The sequence below is a fragment of the Saimiri boliviensis genome, chromosome 13 (assembly GCF_048565385.1).
Source record: "Saimiri boliviensis isolate mSaiBol1 chromosome 13, mSaiBol1.pri, whole genome shotgun sequence".
Lineage (NCBI taxonomy): Eukaryota > Metazoa > Chordata > Mammalia > Primates > Cebidae > Saimiri > Saimiri boliviensis.
In genome coordinates, this window is record NC_133461.1 from 55,392,995 (window position 1) to 55,417,155 (window position 24,161).

General features: G+C 48.3%; 1 protein-coding gene, 1 long non-coding RNA gene and 1 other non-coding gene across 10 annotated transcripts in view; 2 read left to right on the forward strand and 1 right to left on the reverse strand.

The window, feature by feature from the left end:
* Window positions 1-19,470, reverse strand: part of GATA6 (GATA binding protein 6) — a 34,682-nt gene extending 15,212 nt beyond the window's left edge. Inside the window, exons 1-6 of the mRNA XM_039463736.1 lie at window positions 19,203-19,470; window positions 16,634-17,796; window positions 11,570-11,736; window positions 7,079-7,204; window positions 5,358-5,445; window positions 5,159-5,262 (exon numbers count right to left, since the gene is read on the reverse strand). Coding sequence (XP_039319670.1) covers window positions 5,159-5,262; window positions 5,358-5,445; window positions 7,079-7,204; window positions 11,570-11,736; window positions 16,634-17,759 — 1,611 coding nt within the window. The 5' untranslated portion in view covers window positions 17,760-17,796; window positions 19,203-19,470. The remainder of the gene's footprint in view (window positions 1-5,158; window positions 5,263-5,357; window positions 5,446-7,078; window positions 7,205-11,569; window positions 11,737-16,633; window positions 17,797-19,202) is intronic.
* Window positions 8,441-8,543, forward strand: LOC120361692 (U6 spliceosomal RNA). Its single transcript, XR_005577833.1, has one exon. It is a non-coding gene; the product is annotated as a U6 spliceosomal RNA (small nuclear RNA).
* LOC104650839 (uncharacterized) overlaps window positions 18,688-24,161 on the forward strand; it is an 8,160-nt gene continuing 2,686 nt past the window's right edge. The window contains exons 1-3 of one of the 8 annotated variants that reach the window (XR_012513153.1): window positions 18,688-19,476; window positions 20,197-20,314; window positions 20,598-24,161. The exon at window positions 20,598-24,161 is cut by the window's right edge and continues 2,686 nt beyond it. This is a non-coding gene — a long non-coding RNA (uncharacterized LOC104650839). Of the gene's footprint in view, window positions 19,477-19,948; window positions 20,315-20,597 lie in introns of those variants that run through there. The other 7 variants (XR_012513157.1, XR_012513158.1, XR_005577808.2 and 4 more) reach the window with 7 other exon arrangements.

The following is a 24,161-nucleotide window of genomic DNA, read 5'->3' on the forward strand; positions in this document are numbered from 1 at the left end:
CTATCACAAAAGAAATTAAGAAAAAAAGACTTTTTATCTATAAAACTTGGGGATTGAGCTATAAAGTAACCTCTAGTTTTACAAATTTTGAGTTATAGGAAGAGAAACAGGAGGAATAGGACCATTTGCAAACTACTTATTAAAACTTATTGCAGAAATAGAATGTTACCATGTTTCTCTCCTAAATATCAATAAGAGAAAAAAACTATAAACTATAATTCAGTCAATACATGAATTCAAGAATAAATGATTTTAATATTTTTATAATCCATAGAGAATAAAAGCCAAACAAAAATTTTTTTTTCTTGCCTCAGCCTCCAGAGGAGCTGGGATTACAGGCATGTGCCACCATGCCCGGCTAATTCTGTATTTTTAGTAGAGACAGGGTTTCACCATGTTGGTCAGGCTGGTCTCAAACTCCTGACCTCAGATGATCCACCCACCTAAGCTTCCCAAGGTGCTGGGATTACAGGCGTGAGCCACCACACTGAGTCCAAAGAAAATATGATGTCTATTTAGATCAACTAAATATAGATTTTTTTAGTAAATCTGCATGCATGAGAAAATTCTTAGCCAGAAAGAAAGACTGGTTTTGCCACGGAAAGTAACTATCAATAATTAAATTTGACATACATTTTTAATAATAGGCAATATTTTAAAGAGGGCTGCATAGCTATGAGTCCTCTTGATCTCAGACAGAAACACACTGCCCTCCCTGTACCTCCAGTACACACGGTCTATAATCAAGAGAAACTGAGTCACAAGGTGGCGAGGTCATCAACTTGCTGACTCTCATCTGAAGGAATGTTTCCTTTTTGCCCAGACACAGGTCTCATGAAAGCACAGATTAACAAGTATATAAAGCTAAGACATGAGGCTTCAGAGCAGTGCAAAAATTTTCATGGCATTAGGACACTTATCCTGGAAGAATGCCGTGCACTAGAAATTATGCCCACACCTTCATTCCTGCTAGGGGAGGGGAGCCCTGGAGCCCCTCTCCCAGAAGCAGACAACCACAACAGACCCCTTCCACAATACTCAGCTCCTGTGGCTCCTTTCACCCTTGCCAAGAGAGCTTAGGACGCTGGTGTCAGTCATGCTAAGGTCCTGGAGCCATCACTTAAATAGCCACCTGAAAGATAGGTCAGAACCCTGTTACCGTCATGTCCCAGGACTTAAAAGAAGCCTGCTGGGAATGCCTACTGGTGACCTCCTGCAACTGATTTTTCAAGGAGGAATTAAAGTGAACAGCATGCTTCATATGGGCCTCTGGAACTTTTTTTACTTCTTGCTGTAACTCACAGTCATTAAAGAAAGGCAGTGATACTACTACTTACATCTCTAAATGGAGGGATATGCGATCCCCAGTTCCATCTTCTGCTGGGAGTGTGCCTGAAATTGCCCTTTGCTTTGTAGCTCCATGGCCCCATCAAACTAGGGTCACCCTGCACTACTAATTTCTACCAGTCAGTCACAGTGAGCGCTGTAGATCTGTGGGGTGAACGCATTGCCTTAGGAGGCTTAAATTCAAGCCACCTCGGCGCTGTGTTTGTAATACATACACTTTCTAAACACCAGATACAACCTTGCTGTGTGGATCTGATATTTTCTTCACCCACAGCATTTCACAAAATCCTATAGGCAATCAGTCACAAAGCCAGCTGCCCTCCAACATCATGCACTGTGACCAAAATGGGAAAATGACACACCTTTGTCAACATAGCCAGCGTTTAAAAATGCTCCTACCAGCTGCTCACAGATGGCTCCTCCAGCAGACTCTTCACAGCTACTTGGCTGCCGCATGGGCCATGCCATACACATGAAGGCTCACACCTCCCAGAGAGGACATCAGAAAGTGCTAAGGGACCCACAGGCATATGTGGGCACTCCATGAAAACAACCTGGGGAAACCACTCAAGCCTACTACAGGTATTCTTAGAAGGGGACAGCTTCCAAAGGCAGCCAGCAGACAAGAGGTTTCCCCACAATGGCCACAGCAGATAGAGGCTTTTTTGAAGACATCCACCCCAAGAGCCCAGGCACCAGCCACGTGCCCTTGGAACGAGGCCATGAGTCAGTCCCTGGGGAACTGGGGAGGTGGCAGCCCTAACCCCTGCCGAGGTAACTGCAGTCACACAGCGTTTCTGCAGCCCAGCCCGAAGAGGCTAGAGAGCTTGAAGAGATGCCCCGTCTGCAGCTCACACCAGCCACTCCCAGCTTCTCAGCCCCCGTGGAGGCTGCTGGGCTACCGAAGGGATGGAAGCTTGCAGCTGAAGACCTAGTGTGTAAACCAGTACTCCCAAACTCCATCCTTAACATCCTTGTTGCCGGGCGCGGTGGCTCAAGCCTGTAATCCCAGCACTTTGGGAGGCCGAGGCGGGTGGATCACGAGGTCAAGAGATCGAGACCATCCTGGTCAACATGGTGAAACCCCGTCTCTACTAAAAATACAAAAAATTAGCTGGGCATGGTGGCTCGTGCCTGTAATCCCAGCTACTCAGGAGGCTGAGGCAGGAGAATTGCCTGAACCCAGGAGGCGGAGGTTGCGGTGAGCCGAGATCGCGCCATTGCACTCCAGCCTGGGTAACAAGAGTGAAACTCCGTCTCAAAAAAAAAAAAAAAAATCCTTGTTGCTTTGCCTTCTGGCCTTTAGTGGGGAACTGATCATTCCTCAGAAGGGCACTGACCAGCAAGCCACCTCCATTTTCTAGATCCCTGGTGAGAGAGCCCGGAATACACCTGAGACCAGCGATGAACTCCCAAGTCCCTTCTTCTAGCCAGACCATGGCCCTTTCACTGCCTTTTCTCCTTTCCCTGGAGGGCAACTGATAGGACTTGCTAATAGCCAATTTTGAAATTTTACATCACAAAATCCCAAGAGCAAAACTGACTCCACCCACAATGGTTCCAAGTCTGGAAGCCCACTGTTGGGTAAATATTGGCTGCAGTGCAATTTATCATCCGAATTAGGCTTTTTGTCAGCTGGAGTGTACCACCAACAGAAGTGACTTGCTACTGGCAGCAGTCCTCATTTCAGCTGAGAGAGGCTGCTCCCTCCCTGCTTTAGAAAACCAAATTGTTGGCCGGGCGCGGTGGCTCACGCCTATAATCCCAGCACTTTGGGAGGCTGGGGCGGGTGGATCACGAGGTCATGAGATGTATACCATCCTGGTCAACACGGTGATACCCCGTCTCTACTAAAAATACAAAAACTAGCTGGGCATGGTGGCGCGTGCCTGTAATCCCAGCTACTCAGGAGGCTGAGGCAGGAGAATTGCCTGAGCCCAGGAGGCGGAGGTTGCGGTGAGCCGAGATCGCGCCATTGCACTCCAGCCTGGGTAACAAGACTGAAACTCCGTCTCAAAAAAAAAAAAAAAAGAAAACCAAATTGTTTTGCCTCTAGCTACATAATTGCTCCTGAGGACTAGGCCATGCATGGTGGCTCCTGCCTGCAATCCTAGCACTTTGGGGGAACAAGGCGGGTGGATCACCTGAGGTCAGGAGATGGAGACCAGCCTGGCCAACAAAGTGAAATCCCATCTCTATTAACAATACAAAAAAATTCGCTGGATGAGGAGGTGTATGCCCATAATCCTAGCTTCTCGGGAGGCTGAGGTGGGAGGATTGCTTGAACCCAGGAGGTGGAGGTTGCAGAGAGCTGAGACCCCGCCACTGCACACTCCAGCCTGGGTGACAGTGAGACTCAATCTCAAAAAAAAAAAAAAAAAAAAAAAAAAAGATTATTTTTAAATAATTTTTAACATTTCCCAAGTAACATATTCTGTTTGCCACTTTGGATCCTTAGTTACATCTAACCTGCCTGTAAAACACAACATGATAGCACGGAGTCCATCTTTATAAAGCCTAGAAACATTCTTTACCGTGAGTCTGTAACCAAAACAACTACCCTTGTGAAACTCTGAAAAGACGTTTTGTTTCATTACAGAAAAGGCTCAAAAGCATTTGGGTTGGAGGACAAATAAAACTATCAAATATAATTTTAAGCACAGTTTAAACATTTTGCTTTAAATATTTAATTTTTGTTTGTTAAAGCCATGAAAAGATGGTAGAAAGAAACCAGATCTGTGGCTCCCGAACACCTCCAGGGCAATAGTTCCAATGTCACCTGGGGCACATGTTCAAAAACAGATATCCAAGCCCCACACCCAGAGACTCTGACTTGGAAAATCCAGGGTGGGGCCCAGGAATCTGTAGTATTTTAAAGTACCCCAAATAATTTCAGGGTAAAACTAGATGTAGAAAACAATTACTAAGTAAATAGGCATTTAATTGCTGGTGTTTAGTTCTAATCTGGTCTCAGTATAGTCCCAAGAGGCATAAGAACACATTTTAGAGTCCTGCTTGCCGGAGGCCCTGCTTTGGAGCTCACTGAGGTCTGAGGGAAGGCCCTGTGTTTTTTAAGAGCATTCCAGGTAAATCTGGCAAAGAGCAGGGTGGGAATATGCTCTTTGCTGGAGGCAAACTGAATTTTGGTCACAGCTTTACAAACACTAAGTCTGTGATCCTCACAAAGATCCATTGAGAACTGTCCACAGAGGCACAAACGGCTCCTAGGTTTTGTCACAGCTGAAATAAACCCCAGTACAATTAAAGTGCATTAGAAGGCAAGCTCTCCCACCAAGAACACAATTGGGCAAAGGAAATCAGTGAATACAGCAGCACATAACACTTTATGATGATCTTTGCTTTGGGTGGATGATTTAAAAAAAGAATAAAAGCTTGAATTGATATGATAAACAAAAGCTACTTAAATGTTGTGGGCACTGTAATCTATGAAACCACTGGCCTCATAGTTTTTCTGATCTACATTAGAAATACACAAATATATACATATTATATATAGCAACTCTGATAAAAACCTGGAAATAAAACAATTTAAAGCTCTTTAAACCCAAACCGCTTGCTTTTACTTGGGTTAATTTAACCATAAAAAATGATAGAGATCTTAATTAAGAGTACTTAAGTTTGTCATTTTGTTGACATTTAAATGTAATTTCCTCTAAAAACTATTCTTAGGTATCAACTAACTAAACTGAACTGTTGGTTTAGATTATTGTACTACCAGATAAGATAAAAATTGAGATAATTTACTAGAAAGCAATCCACTAATTTAGGAGTCTATGCTGTTTTAACTTACCCCTGAGGCTGTAGGTTGTGTTGTAGGGGAAGTATTTTTGCTGCAATCATCTGAGTTAGAAGAGGTGGAAGTTGGAGTCATAGGAATGGAATTATTGCTATTACCTGCAACAGTCAAAATTAACCTTATAAATATAAATCTACTCTACTGTTAAGCTTGGCAAATACTTTACAATCAAATGGCATTTTATTATATTTACCAGAGCAAGTCTTTGATTTATTTATGTTTTTAGGTTTTCGTTTCCTGGTTTGAATTCCTTCTTTTTTCATAGCAAGTGGTCTGGGCACCTAAAAAATTTTCACATAGGCCATAAGTTTAATATTATATTGAAGAAAAACCAAAGACCCAACATTGGTACCAAAAGCCCTCATTTAAATAAACAAACTTGGCAGCCGGGTGCAGGGGCTCATGCCTGTAATCCCAGCACTTTCAGAGGCTGAGGTGGGTGGATCACCTGAGGTCAGGAGTTTGAAACCAACCTGGCCAACATGGTGAAACTCCTTCTCTACTAAATATACAAAAATTAGCTGGGTGTGGTGGCAGTCATTCCAGCTACTTGGAAGGCTAAGGCAGGAGAATCGCTTGAACCCAGGAGGTGGAGGTTGTAGTGGGCCAAGATCGTGCCACTGCACTTCAACCTGGGCAACAAAATTGAGACTCCGTCTTAAAAAAGAAGAAAAAAAAGAGACTTGGCATAAGTTTCCATTCGATTTTTATACACATTCAAAAGATCCCAAGTGCACAAAGACTGCACTTTCTTCATCAGATGCAGAGACTCCTTGAGAAAGAATGAGATGATTTGCCAAGGAGAATTCCTTCAACTTAATGTTTATTGTTTGAAATGAGTAACTCTTCACTGAATAAGTATTATTTCAAAGAGATCATGTATTTTCTTCCTCCTACAGATGCAAGGTTATTTTTCTTTTTAAAATTGAAGTGTTTATAATATTTTGTGCAATCCTTTAAAATGAACTATGAAATATTTTAAACTATAACTATTTTTTTCTTTTATTTATTTATTTATTTTTTTTCCAAAGACAGGGTTTCACCACGTTGGTCAGGCTGGTCTTGAAGTCCGGACCTCAGGTGATCCGCATGCCTTGGCCACCAAAGTGCTTGAATTACATGCGTGAGCCACCGCCACTGCACCCAACCCAACTATAACTATTAAATGTATTACTCCTTTCCACAATTGTCTGATTACATTCAAAACTTTTACAAGATATAGACTGGTGTTTGTGCATTTTTATTGATTTCCTTACCTGTAGAGTTTTAAAAATGGTTACTAAGATATTACCAATTCTAAATTGCACATTTTCATATTTCTTTTTTTTTGAGACGGAGTTTCGCTCTCGTTACCCAGGCTGGAGTGCAATGGCACAATCTCGGCTCACCGCAACCTCCACCTCCTGGGTTCAAGCAATTCTCCTGCCTCAGCCTCCCGAGTAGCGGGGACTACAGGTGTACGCCACCATGCCCAGCTAATTTTTGTATTTTTAGTAGAGACGGGGTTTCACCATGTTGACCAGGATGGTGTCAATCTCTTGACCTCATGATTTACCCGTCTCGGCCACCCAAAGTGCTGGGATTATAGGTGTGAGCCACCTCGCTCAGCCATTTTTCACATTTCTAAAATTTGAATGTATCTTAAAGGAACATCTGCCATAGTTCAATTGGTGGCATTTTTTGTTTCCTACTGGTGCATAAGATAAGAGCTCATATTACAATTAATAGCACCTTCAGTTCAATAAAATGTACTTAGTATGTGCACTGAATACGTTAAACATATTCGGTAATAAATTACATGCATTCAAATTTTTCACTTGCATATCTTTCATTTGCTGATTTTTTTTTTTAACTGAAATCACATCCAAGCCAGATACTAAATGTATATGCAAGTAAGCAGAATACATGGCATACCCCATGGAGTTTCATGTAGAGTCCACAAGCATTGCACACGGGTTCCCCCTCGGCATTTCTGCGCCATAAGGTGGTAGTGGTGGTGTGACAGTTGGCACAGGACAATCCAAGCCGCCGTGATGAAGGCTAGAAGCAGTACAAGAACATGTGTAAAAATCTAAGTCACGTGTATATATATATATATGCTACATACATATATTAAGGTATTCTGTCCCTGTCATCAACAAGCATGTATCTGTTTTATTATAAATGAAATGGTCCTTGAGAAAAAACAATTGCAGTGTATTTAGGTTGACTTTTCCGAACCAAGAAACTTGATGTTTGCATAGTGTGCTGGACCCTACAAATTGGATTTGCTCCTCCAGCTAGCTTGTCTCCATGGATTCAAGAATACCTGGAAGGGACTTCATGCACAGCTTTTACCAGAGCATAGCAAGGAGCGTTTTACCCATAGTTTCTTCTCCAACTTAGATAGTTTCCCAGTTACTGCTGGCGCCTTTTTTAGGGGAATTAAAAGATTTCCTAAAAGTTGGACAAATAGTTTTATATTTGAAAAACACCAGAAGCAACAACACAACCAGACATTAACAAGCGAGTGCCCCCACCACAATCCACCCCACCCCACCGTGGACAGCAGTTGGCCGCGCGCTTTTGTCACAGGTCTGAGATTTAAGCCATGAAATGCAATCGCAAGCCACTTGCCAATGTGCTAAATGGCTCTGGGCAATCTCCACTTCTCCTGAAAACTGAGGATCATTAGGTCTACTTCTCAGACATATTTAAAAGAGTAAACCAGAAACTGAAAGGGCCTATGTACATTAATGGAAATGGATTTCAGAAGAGGGATAAACGTTTTGTTAAAAAAAAAAAAATTTTTTTTTGAACACATTCCATAGTAGCCATTATGACTGCTGCCTGCATTTTTGTTTTATCTGTGTTACAAGGATACGAGCAAATTTTATGGCATTATCTTAATGCTGCCATTGTCTCAGATGCGGTGATCCCAATACATCTGCCCTGTCAGTATTATTCTCAACTTTTGTTCATATAAAGGGTTAATTGGTATTACCAGGAAAGGTAAAAGGCAACCTGTCTGCCACTGTCACTCCCATGTCCATGTTTTCTTTATGCCCATAACATCCTTAAAGGGAATTTATTTCCTCTAGATTACTACATGTTAATTATAAAGGACGAGAGTTTAAGCTAATATAATTTCCTACCCAGAATGGCAAAATATAAAGCTTGTTTAAGTTACCAAGCTTAAATTTCCTTTTAAATGCTTTGAATTACTATACAAATTGTGACATAGCTTCAGTTAAAAAAAAAAATATATATATATATATATATATATGTATATGATGCTTGCTTCAGCAGCACATATACTAAAATTGGAAGGATACAGAGAAGATTAGCATGACCCCTGTGCAAGAATGACACACAAATTCGTGAAGCCTTTAATATTAAAAAAAAAAAAATAGAGAAAAATTCGGGACCAAACCAAGTTGAAAATTACAAAATTTGGGAAGTTAAGAAAATCAATGGTAAAGAATGAAGAACAGAAATGTAAATTGAGTATGTATTGAATATTCACAGATTACTGTATGGAGACTTCCAAACCTTTGCTGGCAAATTTAAAAGATGAAATTAAAATTTACATTTATAGTTCACATCCTATTGCATTACTTTAACACCATTCTTTAACAGAGAAGTTATAGACACAAAGAAACACTGGCAAACCTTTTAGCACTACAACATTTCTAAGAAGTCAGTGCTAAGAATCAACTTGACTTTTAGTTGAAATGAGTACACTTGACTCACGGGAGAGCTACTTGGGAAACTGCTTTGCTAAAATAACGACAACATATTAACAAAATTTTACACATCAAGGCTTTTCTTTTTTCTTTCTTTGTGGTTAAAATAAAATAATGTTCTAGCAAAGGACTCCTTTCCCTTCATAAATGTGAAACCAGTAAATGAGGGACAGGAAGGTTCACTTTATAAGCAAGCCATTTATGACAGTTTCCAGTGGAATTTGGAGCCAATGTGAAGCAAACTTGTTATCAGAATTTGCCATTATAACAAAGGACTTTATGACTGTCAACTGCAGATCATAAGTGAAGCTAGTCCTCATAAACATGTGAAATGAAGGTGAATGGGTTATAAAAGTTCCTTGTAACAAGTGATCTCAGTCATATTCCTCACTGACAAGGAATTCAAGTTACACCATAAATCTCTTATTTTGCAGTGTATTGCAAGTTCAAATTCACAGTGATTGGTTCTATACTGCTGGCTAAACAAACTTGAGTTCAACATTCTGTTTCTGAGAACTAAGCCAGATCCATCAAAACCATAAATAAGAAGCCCAACGAGGAGACCTAATTGATAGTGACACGCCCTTCAATTGGTATCATTTATAACCCATTTACAAAGCATATTTGCTGACCTTGGTTATGGCCAAGACACCTGCTAAGCACAAAGAAAACTAATTGATTCAGAAATGTTAAAGACTGTTCTTTTTTCCTGCTAAGTTATTTTTACTGGTACATGCACAAAACAAATGGCACTATCTAAATATGCTACTAGATCAAATTTATAATGCAACCGGAACCTAAGTAGCTACTATTCCATCAAATTTTTGCCCAATCTCTAGAAACTGTTACCTTTGAGAGTTCAATTAGCTCAATGTGCCTTTCTAGAAAAATAAATCAGTTTCATTGTTCATGTGTTGTCTGTTATATCAAAACAATGAACTTCTGTGGGATGCTTTCCAGTTACTACTTTTACTTCTTTAATATGATGCATTTAAGAAAAATGAAACCCACAGAGCGTCACACTGCAGTAAAGGGTACCCTTTAAAGAAAATTGTAAGCTGTGGGAGGTTGTAACGATTTTAAGGCATATACACTCATTAAATTAACCTTGGCCACTTTATTTTAAACGCATTAAAACAAAACCAACCATAAAACTAATTGCTTCTCTTTAAGGTGTCAGACTTACATTGTGATGCAATTTCACTCTAATCTATTTAACACAAACAACATGTGTAGCATTTGTTCCTGCTAATTAGAGTATAACAATTAAATAAATTACTGGGATACTTAAGACGTCTGACATCCAACTGTAACATATTTAGCTTTAAAGGGTTATTAGATTATGAGTACTTCGCTAAACAAATGTTAGCCCTACAGTGGCGTTGGTGAAAGCTTTCCTTTGTTTTCTCTAACCATTACAGCGGTAAATACCTTCTCCTGCTAAGAAGCACACGTAACAATGACAATACGAGATTAATCCCCAAAACCAGGATTCCCTTCCTTTAAAACATGGTGGCCGCCCGCTGTAGTTCTTGCCCATAATCCCAGTACTTTGGGAGGCCGAGGCGGGCGGATCACCCGAGGTCGGGAGTTCGAGACCAAGCTGACCAACATGGAGAAACCCCGTCTACTAAAAACACAAAATTAGCCAGGCGTGGTGGCGCATGCCTGTAATCCCAACTACACTGGAGGCTAAAGCAGGAGAATCGCTTGAACACGGGAGGCGGCGGTTGCAGTGCGCCGAAATGGTGACGTTACATCCCAAGCTTGGGCAACAAGAGGGAAACTCCCTCTCAAAACAAAACAAAACAAAAACAAAAACACTAACAAGCCAAAAAAGAAAACAAAGACAAAATAAAACAAAAAAACAGACAACAACATGGTAAAACGTTTCCGAATCGGTGAAAATGCTCAACTTAAGAACATACAAACCACACTTTTCTCAAGTTCTACGAATTTCTCTGATTTCGAAACAACAAAAGTTAGAGCAAATAAATTTTCACCAGACTCAAGTGCAATCCACGATATGGAATTTGAGGCTATTCCTGAGGATAAGAGGTAGAAGTGACCAAGAAGGTGGAAAGGACAAAGTAAAAGGCACCCAAAAGAATGTGGCTGTGAGGAGGCGGGAGGGTGGGTGGATTTATGACATCTTCTATTTGAGGGATGAATGGCATAAGTGAACACGGTTTTCAAGGATAAAATCTAAACCGTACACAGTGAAAAAAGTCTTCCTTCGCCCGGCTTCGGTAGGTGTTTTTCTCCCCGCGTTACCATCACCAATTTCTTGCCTATCTTACCAGAATTATTTAAGTGTTTCGGCAAAGTACACCTAGAGGTAGATTTTTTTTTTCCTTAAAACATGGTAATATTTTGCACCTTCCTTTTTTGTTTTTGTTTTTGTCATTACGGACGTTATTCCCAACGTGTAAATATGGGGAAAGGCTATCTTGGCTTCCCAGACTCCAGTTTCGGGATAACCTCCACTTGGGCGCCAGTGGGTGGGCGTTGGAACTGCCGGGACGGGATGGTACCGCTGAGTCCCCGCTCGGGTGGGACCGCGGCGACCGCACCTGTCCCGGGGGGGGACGCCCGAGGCTGGGAAACTTAGGGAGGGGCGGGCCAGGCCGGGAGCGCCCGGAGCCGCCCGCGAGCCAGGGGCAGGGTAGGTCACACTCACCACGCGCTTCTGTGGCTTAATGAGGGGCCGGCTGAGGCCGTTCATCTTGCTGTAGAGCCCGCAGGCGTTGCACAGGTAGTGGCCGGTGCCGTCCCGCCGCCACAGCGGCGTCTGGATGGAGCCGCAGTTCACGCACTCGCGGCTCTCGGGCAGGTCCTCCAGCAGGTCTGCAGCGACAGCGGGGCGAAAGGCCGGGTGAGGCCGCGCCGGGCCCTTCCCTCCCCGCGGCCCCCCGGAGATCCCGGCCCCCAGTCCCGGTGCCCGGCTTCCCGCGCCCTTTCGGGCTGCGCTTTTCTCCTTGGCCGCAAAGCCAGGAGCAGGGGTTTTGATTTCGTCATTATTGATCCGCTGACCCGCTGTCCAATACTTCTGCACCCCCAGGGCGCCTCAGTATTGACCCCGGAAAAGAGACAGTGCTGGAAGCAGAGGATCTGAGAGTCCGAGAGGAGCGGTGGGGAGGTCGGCTTGGGTCCCCTGACTCCTACTCGCAAGCTGTCCCCGAGCTTTTAAAGACTGAAATCCATCATCATTACAGTACGTCGTGGCCAAATCCGAGCAAGCCACACAGCAACACTGACTACTGACCACCGAGCCCCGCTGTAACCCACAAATATCCGGGGACACAGAGAGGCTGATAAAATTTACTTTCTCTCAAGTAATTTAAAAAAATGTTTTCTACATCTGCCACCCATCCATGTGCTTCTTCTCAATTAAAGATACACAAGTGAAATTAAAAGCTCTATTCTTAGGCACCTACGTTAGTTAGAAACTAGAGATCAGAAAATCACATCTTTTCAGGGGGAAAATGCACTAACATTAAGCACAGAGTTTAAGTTTTATTGTCATTCCACAAAATCACATACTAAAATACCCTGATTTAGAAGTGGGTCCAACTGCTTCTATCTGCAAAATTTTTATAAGAGATTGATACCTAACTGATTAAGAAAATTACCAAGACCTTCCCAGTGATCATTTCAAGTTATGCAATCTATTTAAAATGTGTTTGTTTTGCTAATTATTATTCTTTGGTTGGTTTTCAGAATTCACAATAACCTAAACCTGCTAATAAAAACAAATCTCAATTAAGAGTAAATGTTGTAACATTTGTTACTTCTCAAGAAGCTTAAATATGGAATCAAGTATAGGCAAGAAAAAAGAAAGTCTCCCATTGTTTACCGTTCTTTAGATTACAGAAGTTTACATGTCCCAGTTTTGCATTATTGACAGAGCATTTCTGAATCACATTTTAGAGTAAATAAACACTACACTTCAGGGTTTTATCTGAAGCGTGTGTGGTGTGTGCTAGAGAACCTTTTTGTTCTTTCTTATCCCTTTACAGCTTATTGCTTGTGTCTACCATCAACTGTGTGGTAACGATATTTAAATATGGCTTTAGCATAAAAACTCCTTAATTCCATCAATACTATTTACAAAACATGTCTCCTTTCTCATTTCATATTAAGTTTCAAAGAAACTATTAGTACTGGCCAGTAATGCAAAAAACCAAGTTTTAAAGAAACAAGCATCCTACAAAGTTCAAAGTTGTCATGGGGATACTGCAGCTTACAACATATCACAAAGATTTATTCTTCTTCGCCCTAAAAGCCACTATTGACTACGGTAATCAGTAAAATGGTCAGGACTTCAAGGACACTGAAGTTAAACAAGGTATTTGTCTTTGTTGTTGACTTTAAAATGTTACCTATCAGAGCCCCTCTGGATAGAGGAGTGGGGCATTCCCTGGAAAACCCAGTCCTATGCCTGGGAACAATAAGAATCCTATAAGAAGACAGTGTGAGCTCCCCAGGTAGAACTCTGAAAACCCAAGGACAAAATTTAATTAAAAGTGCGCTTTGGATAAATACAATCTAGTAAGGTTTTTGGTTTTGTGTTTTTTTGAGAAGGGGTCTTGCTTTGTCGCCTTTGTCGCCCACGCTGGAGTGCAATGGTGCACATCTCAGCTTACTGAAACCTCTGTCTCCCAGGTTCAAGTGATTCTCGTGCCTCAGCCTCCCAAGCAGCTGGGATTACAAGTGAATGCCACCACACCTAGCTAATTTTTGTATTTTTAGTAGAGGTGGGGTTTCACCATGTTCATCAGGAACTTCTAACCTCAGGCCTCAGCATCCCAAAGTGCTGGGATTACAGGCGTGAGCCACTGCACCCAGCCCAATCTAGGAAGCTTACTTATTTTTAGTTAAAAAAAAAAAAAAAAAAAAAAAAAAAAAACATCTCATTCCCTCCCTACCTCTTTCCCACACCCACCAGGCAACTATAATCCTCTAAGTGACCGATTCCCTCCAAAAAAATGTTGTCTTTATAAAAGCTATAAGATCTGATCCTGCTGGAGTCCTCACACCCCTTTATTTCCTGGGTCCTGCACCCACCTAAGCTTCTGCAGAAGTGTGTTTGACTCCTCACCTCATCTACCCAGTCAGTGAGAGGTGTATAGTGTGGGTTCCCAGATGCCTCCAAATTCTGTGGGCTGATAAAGCTCAGAACTCAGGTTTTAGCCCTGGTGTTTAAAGTGTCTGCCTCCAAAAATGGTTTGTTTAAAAAAAAAAAGAAAGAAAAGAAAATCCAATTGAAGAAACAGGAAATCTAGCTAGGAAGCTGGCCTCAGAATACCTGTGAGGACAAGCAAAGTTAGGGTCACTCACTCCCCACCCCTTGCCCCAATACTGGCTTGGTCCCAGTCACTTCCTGCTTTCCTAAAAGACTCTAAGCAAAAGCTGGGTGTTCCCAAATCCCTTCCCTTGTTTTTAAACATACTTTTAAAACATACTTTAAAAAATAACAAATCTTCTGGGTCTACAGAAAATGTCTCTAACTGTGGTGTGCCCAGAAGGTGAAAAAATTAGGAAAAGTATAGCCTAAATTTAAAACAAAAAGAAACATATTCACTTGCCCAAAAGTGCCCCATACTGCCTCTAAAAGGATTTCTCCTACAGGACCAGTTACTGTAAACATCTAGAGACTCTCTCTCAGTCATACACAATGCTAGAAGATTGGAGGAAAGGAACCTGGAGATCAAGCTAAGGTGTGTCAAGAAATAAGCAGAGCTGCAGGGGCTGGCTCAAGCTGCAACCACCCTTCACCCAACTCACACGCCCTTGCACATTCCCTACAGAACTTTCTGACTGACAAAAGAAACTTCACACCCAACCACTGCCCCCACCCCCACCCCGTCTCTCAGATCCTGGGAGGCAAGCATGGGTCCCTATGCAGCAGTAAGGGTGAGAGCCCTCTACTCTCAAGTCCCAGACCAATAGTGCAAATCTCAACAGGTTCCCCCATCCCATTCCACACACCCATGGGAAAGATGGTCTCCTGGGCCAGTTTTGCAGCAGAAGCAAAAAGAGGTAATTTTGCTGGGTGTGGTGGCTCAATGCCTATCATCCCAGCACTGTGGGAAGCTGAAGTGGGTGGATCACCTGAGGTCAAGAGTTCGAAACCAGCCTGACCAACATGGCAAAACCTACTAAAAATACAAATATTAGCCAGGTGCGGTGGTGCGCACCTATAATCCCAGCTACTCAGGAGGCTGAAGCAGAAGAATCGCTTGAACCCAGGAGAAGAAGGTTTTAGTGAGCCACTGCACTCCAGCCTGGGTGACAGAGCGAAACTATCTTAAAAAAAAAAAAAGTGGGGGGTGGGGGAACTTTGAGATCAAGTCTTACAGAACTTGGAAGAGGAGAGAGAAAGAACTTGTTACCAAGATGTTTTGTTGCCTCCTTGCAAGGCAGCAGAAATCTGTTCAAATCAGTTCCTTCACTTTCAAGCCTCTTGTATTTCGAGCACACAAGGTTGTATCTCTTGTGTCTTTCGCACACAAGGCTGGGAATGTCTCATTTAATCTAAAGAATCTGCACACCTAGAAGGACTGACTTGCTGTCCCTAAAGGCAGCATAGAGGCTCCCACGAGAAGCACAGACCTGGGCAGGACTGTTTGGACTAATGTCCCTCCCTGCGCTCTGCCACCTCTGTGACTCAAGGGGCCTCCCCCACATCTCCCTTCAAACAGCAACAACAAAAAAGTGCTGTTTCCTTAGAGGAAAGATTATCAAACAGGTGAAATATACAGTAAGAAGAGCCAGCTGAAAGCACCAAAGGACGCAGAACGTTGCAGCTGGGAAAAGGAGCCTAAACACCCTCTTCTGCTAGAGTCAACAAAACACTTTTCAAAATGAGGTACTTCCAGGTATTTTTTGACAATAGTGTTTTCACGGTTCACCCCCTAATGGCCCCCAGGCACAGGAATTAGAGTATAAGTCAAATTGGAAGCTGAAAAATTGGTGGGCTAAATTTTTAAGGAATAGGTACCCTAGCTCCAGGACCCCCGGGTTGCAGCCTAGCCATGCGAGCACCAGTCCCAGACCAGGGCCCAGCTGATGCCAAGCCCAAGGGCCTATCCACCAGCTCTCCTTCAGGATGAAGTCACAAGTCTGACCACTCCAGTGTCCTCTCATTTTTTTCTTCCCTTGTCTCCCTCGTGGGAGGGGAGATGCCAACTAGCTTCCCTAGGATATCTAGGTCCTTCTGTTGTGCTCCTCTTCTAAACACCCTTCTCTAGGAAAACACACACACTCTTTCTGGAGAGTTCAACTGGGTGAGCCTGCATGTACATGTGTGCGTGTCTGGGGGTGGATCAAGTGCCTACCACTCTCCCAAACTTACCCCATCGTGGAATTTCCTTCACTCGCCCCAAGTAGGGTCTGCGATAGGGCTCAAGCGCTGTTCGTTCCCTCCCAGCCTCTTTTTTCCCCAATAGCAGGCGCCATTCACTAATCATCAAGTCCCTGAGAGCTTCTCCAAGGCACGAAAGTGCAGATGTGCATTTGGTCTCTTCCGTGGAAAGGAACTTGGCATAACAGAATCGCCTCAGTGCTACCAGACTTTGATCACCCAGCCACAGGCCTGCAAACCTTCCTGGGACCAGGCCGACCTCCGCGCACTCGGACAAGAAAGTCCTGAAAACTGGGCCTGAGTGGAGTAGCTGCTCCACGTCCCCCATGTGTCTCAGCGCTTCGGACCCGCACTCCCACCCCGAGGCGCGACCCTTACCTGCGCTAGGGCCCCGGGGCACCGGGAGCGGGGCTCCGGCACGGCTCTGCAGGCTGTGCAGCACCGGGGTTTCGAAGGGTCCGGCGGGCCAGGCGGGCGTCAGCGGCGCCCCCATGTAGGGCGAGTAGGGGCTCGGATGGTGGTGGTGGTGATGGTGGTACGTCCCGTTCAGCGGTCGCGCCGCCGACAGCGAGCTGTACTGGTGCTCGCGGCCGCCCATGGCCGCCAGGCTGCCGCCGCCGCCGCTCACGCCTCCCGCGCCCCCGCTGCTGGCCGCCGCGTAGCCTCCCGGCTCCCGCGCGGCGCCGTTGGCCATGGGCGGGCTGGGCGAGTAGGGGAAGCGCGCCGAGACGTGCGCCGCGGCCGAGCCAGCGCCGCCAGGCCCGGCGGCCCCGCCGCCCGCCGCGCCGCCTCCGCCGCCATATGGGGGGCTGTCGGCCGAGGCCTGGGGCCAGCCGGGGTGCGCGCCCGCGCCGCCTGCGTGGTTGGCTGGCCCGCTGCCGGAGCCCTGCAGGTGGTACGGCAGGCCGGGCAGCATGGAGCCCACGCGGGTAGTGGGCACGTAGACCGGGGAGCTGGCCGCCGCCGCGGCTGCCGCCGCAGCGGCCGCAGAGTGCACGAAGCCGCCGGGCGCGCCGTCGTAGGCGGCCGGACCCTGGCTGGAGAGGGCGGCGAGGGTCTGGTACATCTCCTCCGGCTGCTCAGGTGCGAAGGGGCTCAGCTTGGCGCCGCGGCTGGACCACAGCAGCTTACTGGCGGTCGCGGCCTGGTCGAGGTCAGTGAACAGCAGCAGGTCCTCCCAGCTCGACAGGTTGCCCCCGGGGCCGGCGACGCCAGGCGCGGAAGGTCCGTGGGGAGCCCCGAAGGGATGCGAAGCGTAGGAGCTGAGCAGCAGCGAGCGGGCCGGGGGTCCTGCCGCTGCCTCCGCGTCGAGCTGAGGCGTCCCGCAGTTGCTGGCGCCGCCGGGACCCCGCTCCCCTCCCCGGGAGCAGGAGGAGGACGAGGAAGAGATGGGGGAAGGTGGCGTGGAGGGCTCCCGCGCTGGAAAGGCCCCGGAGTCGCCGGTGTCCGCAGTCGCGGCCCCGAAGCGCTTCGGCAGGCACCAGCCGCCGTCAGTCAAGGCCATCCACGGTCCGGCGCCGCTCCAAGCTGACGTCTAGGTCCTGAGGCGGGGTGGGGGAGACGAGAACGGTAGGAGAGACACAGACGGGTTACCAAGAGCTTCGGCTGCACACCACCTCGCCTCCAATCCTTTTTCTAGTTCAAACGGGATCCACCTCCAATGGGATCTTTCAGAAGTCTAAGATCCCATTTGAGACTTCTTAAAGATCCCATTTCTGCCCGGGGCGTGAGGATTGGGAAGGGAGAGGCAAATGGAGCCTGCGCAGCCGCCCTAGGGCCATGGAAAGACTGGGATACCAGCCCTCCTTCACAGGCACCGCTCTGGTCCCGCGCCCTAGCCGCCCACCCTCTCGGCCGCATCCTTTCTCCGTGCGCGCGCCAGACCTCATGGGTGATCTGCAGAAGCTGACTGAGGCTTTCTTTCCGCCCTAAAGTGTCTCCCCCGGGCTGATGACACACAAAATAATTTAAGTAGCTGTGCCTGTCGGCATCGCCGCATCCCGCCTTTCTGCGGATGCCTCCGGGTGTGGGTTCCCCGCGGGAAAACGGTTCGCCTAAGGAAGGCAGGCAACCTGTCCAGGAAAACGAAACCGCCGCGTTCTCCTGTACTGGCTCTCCGGGAGCTTTCCGGACTGCGCAGAGAAATGCAACTCGGCCCAGGGAAAGTGGGACGTCAGGGCGGGGACAGCAGCCCATGTCCTTCCCGGCAGAGGCAGTGCGGGGAGCTCGAGGGGCAGGAGTCGCCAACCCCACCGGCGTCCCCGCGGCGCCCCACACCTTAGACACGGCCTGCGCCTGCTGCCACCAGCGCGAGCGCTCACGCCTGCCGAGCCATCCGGCCCTCCCCGCGGTCATCCCTAGCAGCAGAAAGGCCAGACCGTTCCGGAATCGGACGTAGTGGGGTGGAGCGGAGCGCAGAGAAAAGGAGGGGGGAACGCAAGGGGTTGGGGGGCGTGAGACCGCCCCGGAGCCGAGGCGACCCCAAAGTTGAGAGCCGGAAGAATGACAGGGAGACTCCGAGAGAGTGGCGGAGGAAGGCGAAATGCAGCCGGGCTGGCCTCCTCCAGGCTGCTCTTCCAAATAGCCTCGGCTCATCCGAGATTACCACACTAAAATTAATGCCCACACACAGACCCGGCTAGATAGCAAGAAAGAAGTTTCTCTGCCTGCCGGAATACCCGCTCCCGCCCCTTTGAGCCGAGATAACTCCGAGATAAGACTGCGCGCAGATAAGCGCTTCGAGAAGAGGAAAAGAGACTAGAAGTTGGTCCGCGGTGTCCCGGGAACCTGGGAGCCGCTACAGCCCGCCCGGAGGGGAGGAGGGAGACACCCTCGGAGCTGACTGCGGCCTGGAGAGGGCCGGAGAGCCAGAGGCCAAGGGGACCAGGAGAAGTAAGGGTGAAGGGGAGGGAAGCGGGGAGATCGCGCGAGTAGGAAGCAGCCGAACCTCGGGCTGGTGCTGCGCTTGGAGAACGGCCGCGGCGGAGGGTGCTCCCAGGCGCGGAGACAGGCCGAGGGCGCCAGCAGGCGAGCGCGAGTCCCGGGTTTGTGCCGCGCTGCTGGTGAATAAAAAGGAGAGAGGAGGCGCCTCTTACTGCTCTGCCGGAAAACTGCAGCCTGCGCTCCTGATTGGACTCACCGAGCCCTAAACAAACAGCGCTCGCCGAAGGGTGCCAGGCTGTGGGTCGGAACTGCGCTCCGCGAGCAGCTGGGCGCTGGAGGTGAAGAGGAGGAGGAGGGATCGAGGGGAGGAGAGAAAAGAGGGTGGGGAGGGGACGGCGAGGGGGAGGGGAGCGCGCCGCCCAGGCAGACAATGAGCGCCGCGCTGCCTGCGGGCGTGGGCTGAGCCCCGAGCTCTATCCCTGGAGTGGGGGCGAGTCCACCGGGGGCATTGAGCCCAGGGACGCCGGGGGAGGGGCGAGGGCCACAGAACGCCTAACCTGGCTGGCGACCCTCACCCATCCAGTGGCGGTGCACCCTCCTGCTCCCGCAGTCGCACACACACCCACATGAGGGAGACGGAGGGAGCCTTGGCACGGGAGGAGTTGGCAGAGCACAGCCCCACTTCGCCGCCACGGCGGGAGGGGCGCTCCAGCCCCTGGGTCAGCACGCCCCCAGAAGGAGGAGGGAACGTGCTGTGCGCCCCCCCGCCTCCCCACCCCCACCTAGCCCCTTCACAGCAAATGAGCTTTTTGCTCTACAGTTGTGTGAGACCTACCTTAAACTTTCTCCGACCCTATCTTGGGATGCCCTGGCACCGCTCAGGTGTTGGTGGCTGTCAAGGACCCAGGTTCCAACCATCTGGAAAAGTAGGAACCCAGTGCCCAGCTCCCTAGCTTTACTGCTCTTAAATATATAAATTCCCGGGAAGTTTCAGATACCTCACTACGACATTCCCCAGCTGACCTTTGGGAACTTTTAACTTGGGTCGTCCTGTACAGAACGGTAGTCTACGGGGCGCTCAAAATGGAAGAGGGTTTCCACATCAGTCGCGTTCGAGGACTCTCTCCAACTTTTGATGTCCCGTTTGCTCTGAGCTTTCCCCGGGGAGAGTTTCAGGTAAGTCGCAGATAAGTCATTGCGAAGAGGGGGGTGTCACCTTCCCTGAACCCAGCGCTAAATGCTGCTTCCCCACCCCCACGTTCATATGCACACCCCTTCTTCGCTCCCTCCAAACGGTTATCACAACTCTGTACAAACTGATACGGTCCCTAGCGGGCAAAGGGACTGGAAATGAACGTCGCGGGGTTATCAGCGCCTATCTGTCAGCAGTGACTCGCGCGGCCGCAGGCTCGTCGGCTGCCGGAGCCGTGATATATGTCTCTCTCCCTTTCGCTCACAGAAAGGATTTCTTCCGACAGACGTGACCCCAGAAGGCGGCCGAGGGAAACTTTAGGACAAGAGTTGTTTTTGCGATAATGCATTTTTAAACCCCACCACCCCCCGCACACACACACAAGGTAAATCGAAGTAAATGATTTTCTAAAGGTCAGTCTCCCAGAAAGTGTTTAGGATCTGGTTTTTTGTTTTGTTTTTACGTTTGTGTTTTCCCGGTTAGGGAGGGAAAAGGAGCCTGGGCAGAGTTGAACTGGGGTGGGGAGGTGCGTTGTAAAGTATGGTTTCCAGAGATGGTGAGACCTCGTCGCTAAGCGTTGTTTCCTCTGCACGTAACTGTGAGTTGTGAACTTGTGGCTCCTGGGGAAGCGGGGACGTGGGGACGTGGCCTGGCAGTGCGGGGGAGGGGGCGAGAAATTCAGGAAATTGGCGATAATTCTTCTTTTTTCCTTCTTCGTTGTAAATTGCTGCTAGACACTTTTGAATTTTAAATTGCTACCAAGAAGGTCCAGAAACCGTTCTCGTCCAATTTAGTCACTTTTATTACATTCTGCTTTGCCTCCCCCAGTCATTTTGACGGCTCCCAGTTTCAGCGTGGCCGCATTTTTAAAAGGCTGAAGGTAGAAAACTCTGGAATGGAGAGGCTGGCGACTGGAGCAGGATCCAGGGACTTTAAATTTTAACCTGAGTGCGATCGAATGTGCGACTTCCAGATGAGATAGCCAGGCGTCCGCCCAGCCACTCAACCCCCGCCAGGACTCGGAATGCCTTGCTTTTTAGTTATTTTCGTGAGTTCCGACCAAATGTTTAAGTGGACTGGGTTTTGCAGAAGCTCATTTGTAAGCAGTGACGGAAATGTGTTGTGGACATTTGATTTCCTTTGATTTCAACGTTTTGAAATAATGTTTCTCAGGTTTGCTATTAAAAGCAATTTTTAAAAAATCATCTTATTTGCTAAAAATAAAACTCTTTGGCTCAGTTTGAGTCCAGGCTGTGAACGGCCTCCAACCCTGAGCCCCGAGGAGATCGAGCCCTGGCGCGAGCCTGATCCCTGTCCTGTGTGTTTCTTTGTATTTGCAAGTACAAGGATGTCTGCAAGATATCCCTGGACACCGATACCCCCGGGGACCTGCTTTTGCCGCAGCTCCGCAGACGCAGCGGGAGGGCGCGCTGGCCCGGGCGCTGCTGGGACAGAGGTGAGCGGCGGGATGGACATTGACCGATTCGACAACGTTCGGGCTCTAAGGGCTCGGGAAGGGACACGGCATTTTACCCTCCAGATTCCCTATCTAATTTTTAAAATAATGTTCAAAACAAATGAGAAAAATAAGTGATTGCTCCTTTTCATGGTCACAGATTGTATTTATTTTTTCAGACTGGTTTTCCAGTCAAAAGAGAGAATGGGTAGTGAATGCTGTTTTTTTTCTTTTTTTTGGTTTTTTTTTGTTTTTGTTTTGTTTTGTTTTGTTTTTTTGTTTTTTTTTTAATGTTGCTTAATTTAAAAATAAAACTGTTTAACTCGTGCAGTTGATTCAGACAGAAAACCAGGCTTCCTGACCTCTCCAGTGTGCCTTTTCCCCAGTGCATCTTTGGCTCTAGGGTCCACACCGGGGAAGACAAGCATGCTTTCAAAGCCACTCCCATGAGCCCCAGGCCCGCGCGTGAAGCTTCCTGGGCGCTCCCCAGCTGGTCTGAAAAGCCAGCAAACTAGGAAGTTCGGAGGGAAGAGGTGAACCACAAACAAGGGAGAACCCCAAGAGCTAGGAAGAAGATCCCCACTAGTGTCCAAGGTACACGGACAAGCTCTTAAAAGTTCTTGTTTTCTTCGTCGGTATTTTCTTTTCTTTTCTTTTCCTCCTTCCCCCCCCCCCCCCACCCTTTCACCCCGTCTGTCTCCTCTTTTGGGATTTGCTAATCTTGAACGAAACTGTTTATCTCAGGTCTATTTAGACCCAATGAGCCGCCCCTCCTGGGCGAGCGGTCCCCATTACCCTCACAGAGGACTGACTCCCGGGCGCGACCTGTCCGCGGGGTTGATTTATTTGGGCCGCGCCATACCACGATTCACGATTCGAATCCACCCAGAACACCGCAGCCAATTGGGCAGGGGGCGGGGGCTTGGCTGCCAAACGGGAAGGGTGTTTGAGGACCCAGTCGTGCGCCGCTTCCGGAGTAGCCGCGAGACCCGGGCAAGGGCCCGCGTCCCCGCGCACCTCCACCCGCGCCAACTCATGCTCATTTTTACGACCCTATCACAAAACTGGCTGCTCCGGCGATGTTTCATAAAGAAAAAGAATGCATTTCTGACTTAAAACGTATTTTTAACTTAGATTTTTAACAGCTCAGATTTATGAGGCCTTCTTGCTTATACCATAATTCTTCCCGTCCCGGAGACGCTTCTACCCAAGGACCCGGGGTCGTCTCCGAGCCCCCAGCCCCTGCCAGCGTCCGGGCCCAGCGGCGGAGTCCGGGCGGCTTGTCACCTACTCCGTGGCCGCACTTGCACTGCAGGCCGTCGACCAGTCTGGCGGTGATTTTCTTTAATTCTCGGAAAACTAAAAACACTCTTTAGAAAAGTCAGGTGGTGGCGGCGGAAGCTTGAAGGTCGCCCCCACCCCCTGCCCCGGCTCCCCGCCGCCGGCCGCTTAGGGAAGGACCGCGCAGAGCCTGCGCCGGGGTCCCCGGGCGGGTGGAATCGAGGCCCCGCGCACGGCGCAGCCCCGGCCGGGTCCTGAGGCCCCTCGCCCAGCGCAGCCCCCGGCCGACCCCCGCGCGCCGCTGGCGGCCGCCAGCATGGCGCGGAGGTGGGCTCGCGGCGGCGGCGCAGGAGAGGTCACCGCGGTGGCATTCCTCTCCGCGCTGTTTACGTGACTTAATGTACTCGCTGCGCCGCGGGTAAGTTCGGGCCGCGATAAGGGGGCGGCCGGGGGAGGGTCGCCTTCCAAGCCCCTCGCCGGGCGCCTCCAGCCCTCCCATCATCCATTAACCTTTTTACTTTCTTCTCCCCTCTCTCTGCAAGCCTGTTATCTAGGCCACCCAATGACCGACGAAAGATCTTCCCTCCCTGCTTCTCCCGTGGCCGCTTTAAACCAAATAAATTTAGCTATTAAGGGCCAAGATGTCTGACAAAAGATCGAAAGGTGTCTTTCCGTGATCGCTTAAAGAAGCGAAGGAGAAGCTCGCGGCTCCCAAATCCCGATAAAGAAATTCTTCGCCGGCGCCGGCCTCCCTCCCCGCGGCCTGGTTGCTCCCTGACGCCCTGAGACCCCGACTTCTGCGGCCGCAGACCTCGGAGGGGCCGGGCGGAACCTGTGGCCGCCGCCCAGAGAAGGTGAAGGCCCCTGGGCTACGGGGCCAGGGAGTGCCAGGCCCTCGGGGACAGGGCGGACACTGGGGTCCCCGGGAGTTCTGGAGCTCCAGGTGGGAGCTGGGGATCCGCCACTTCGCAGAAAAACTAAACCGAGCCCAGGGGGCCAAGATTACCACTATATTTTTATGATTTTCTGATGCTAAATAATAAAGATAAAACCAAACCGCCCCCACCTACCACCCCACTCCCTGCGGGTCTGCT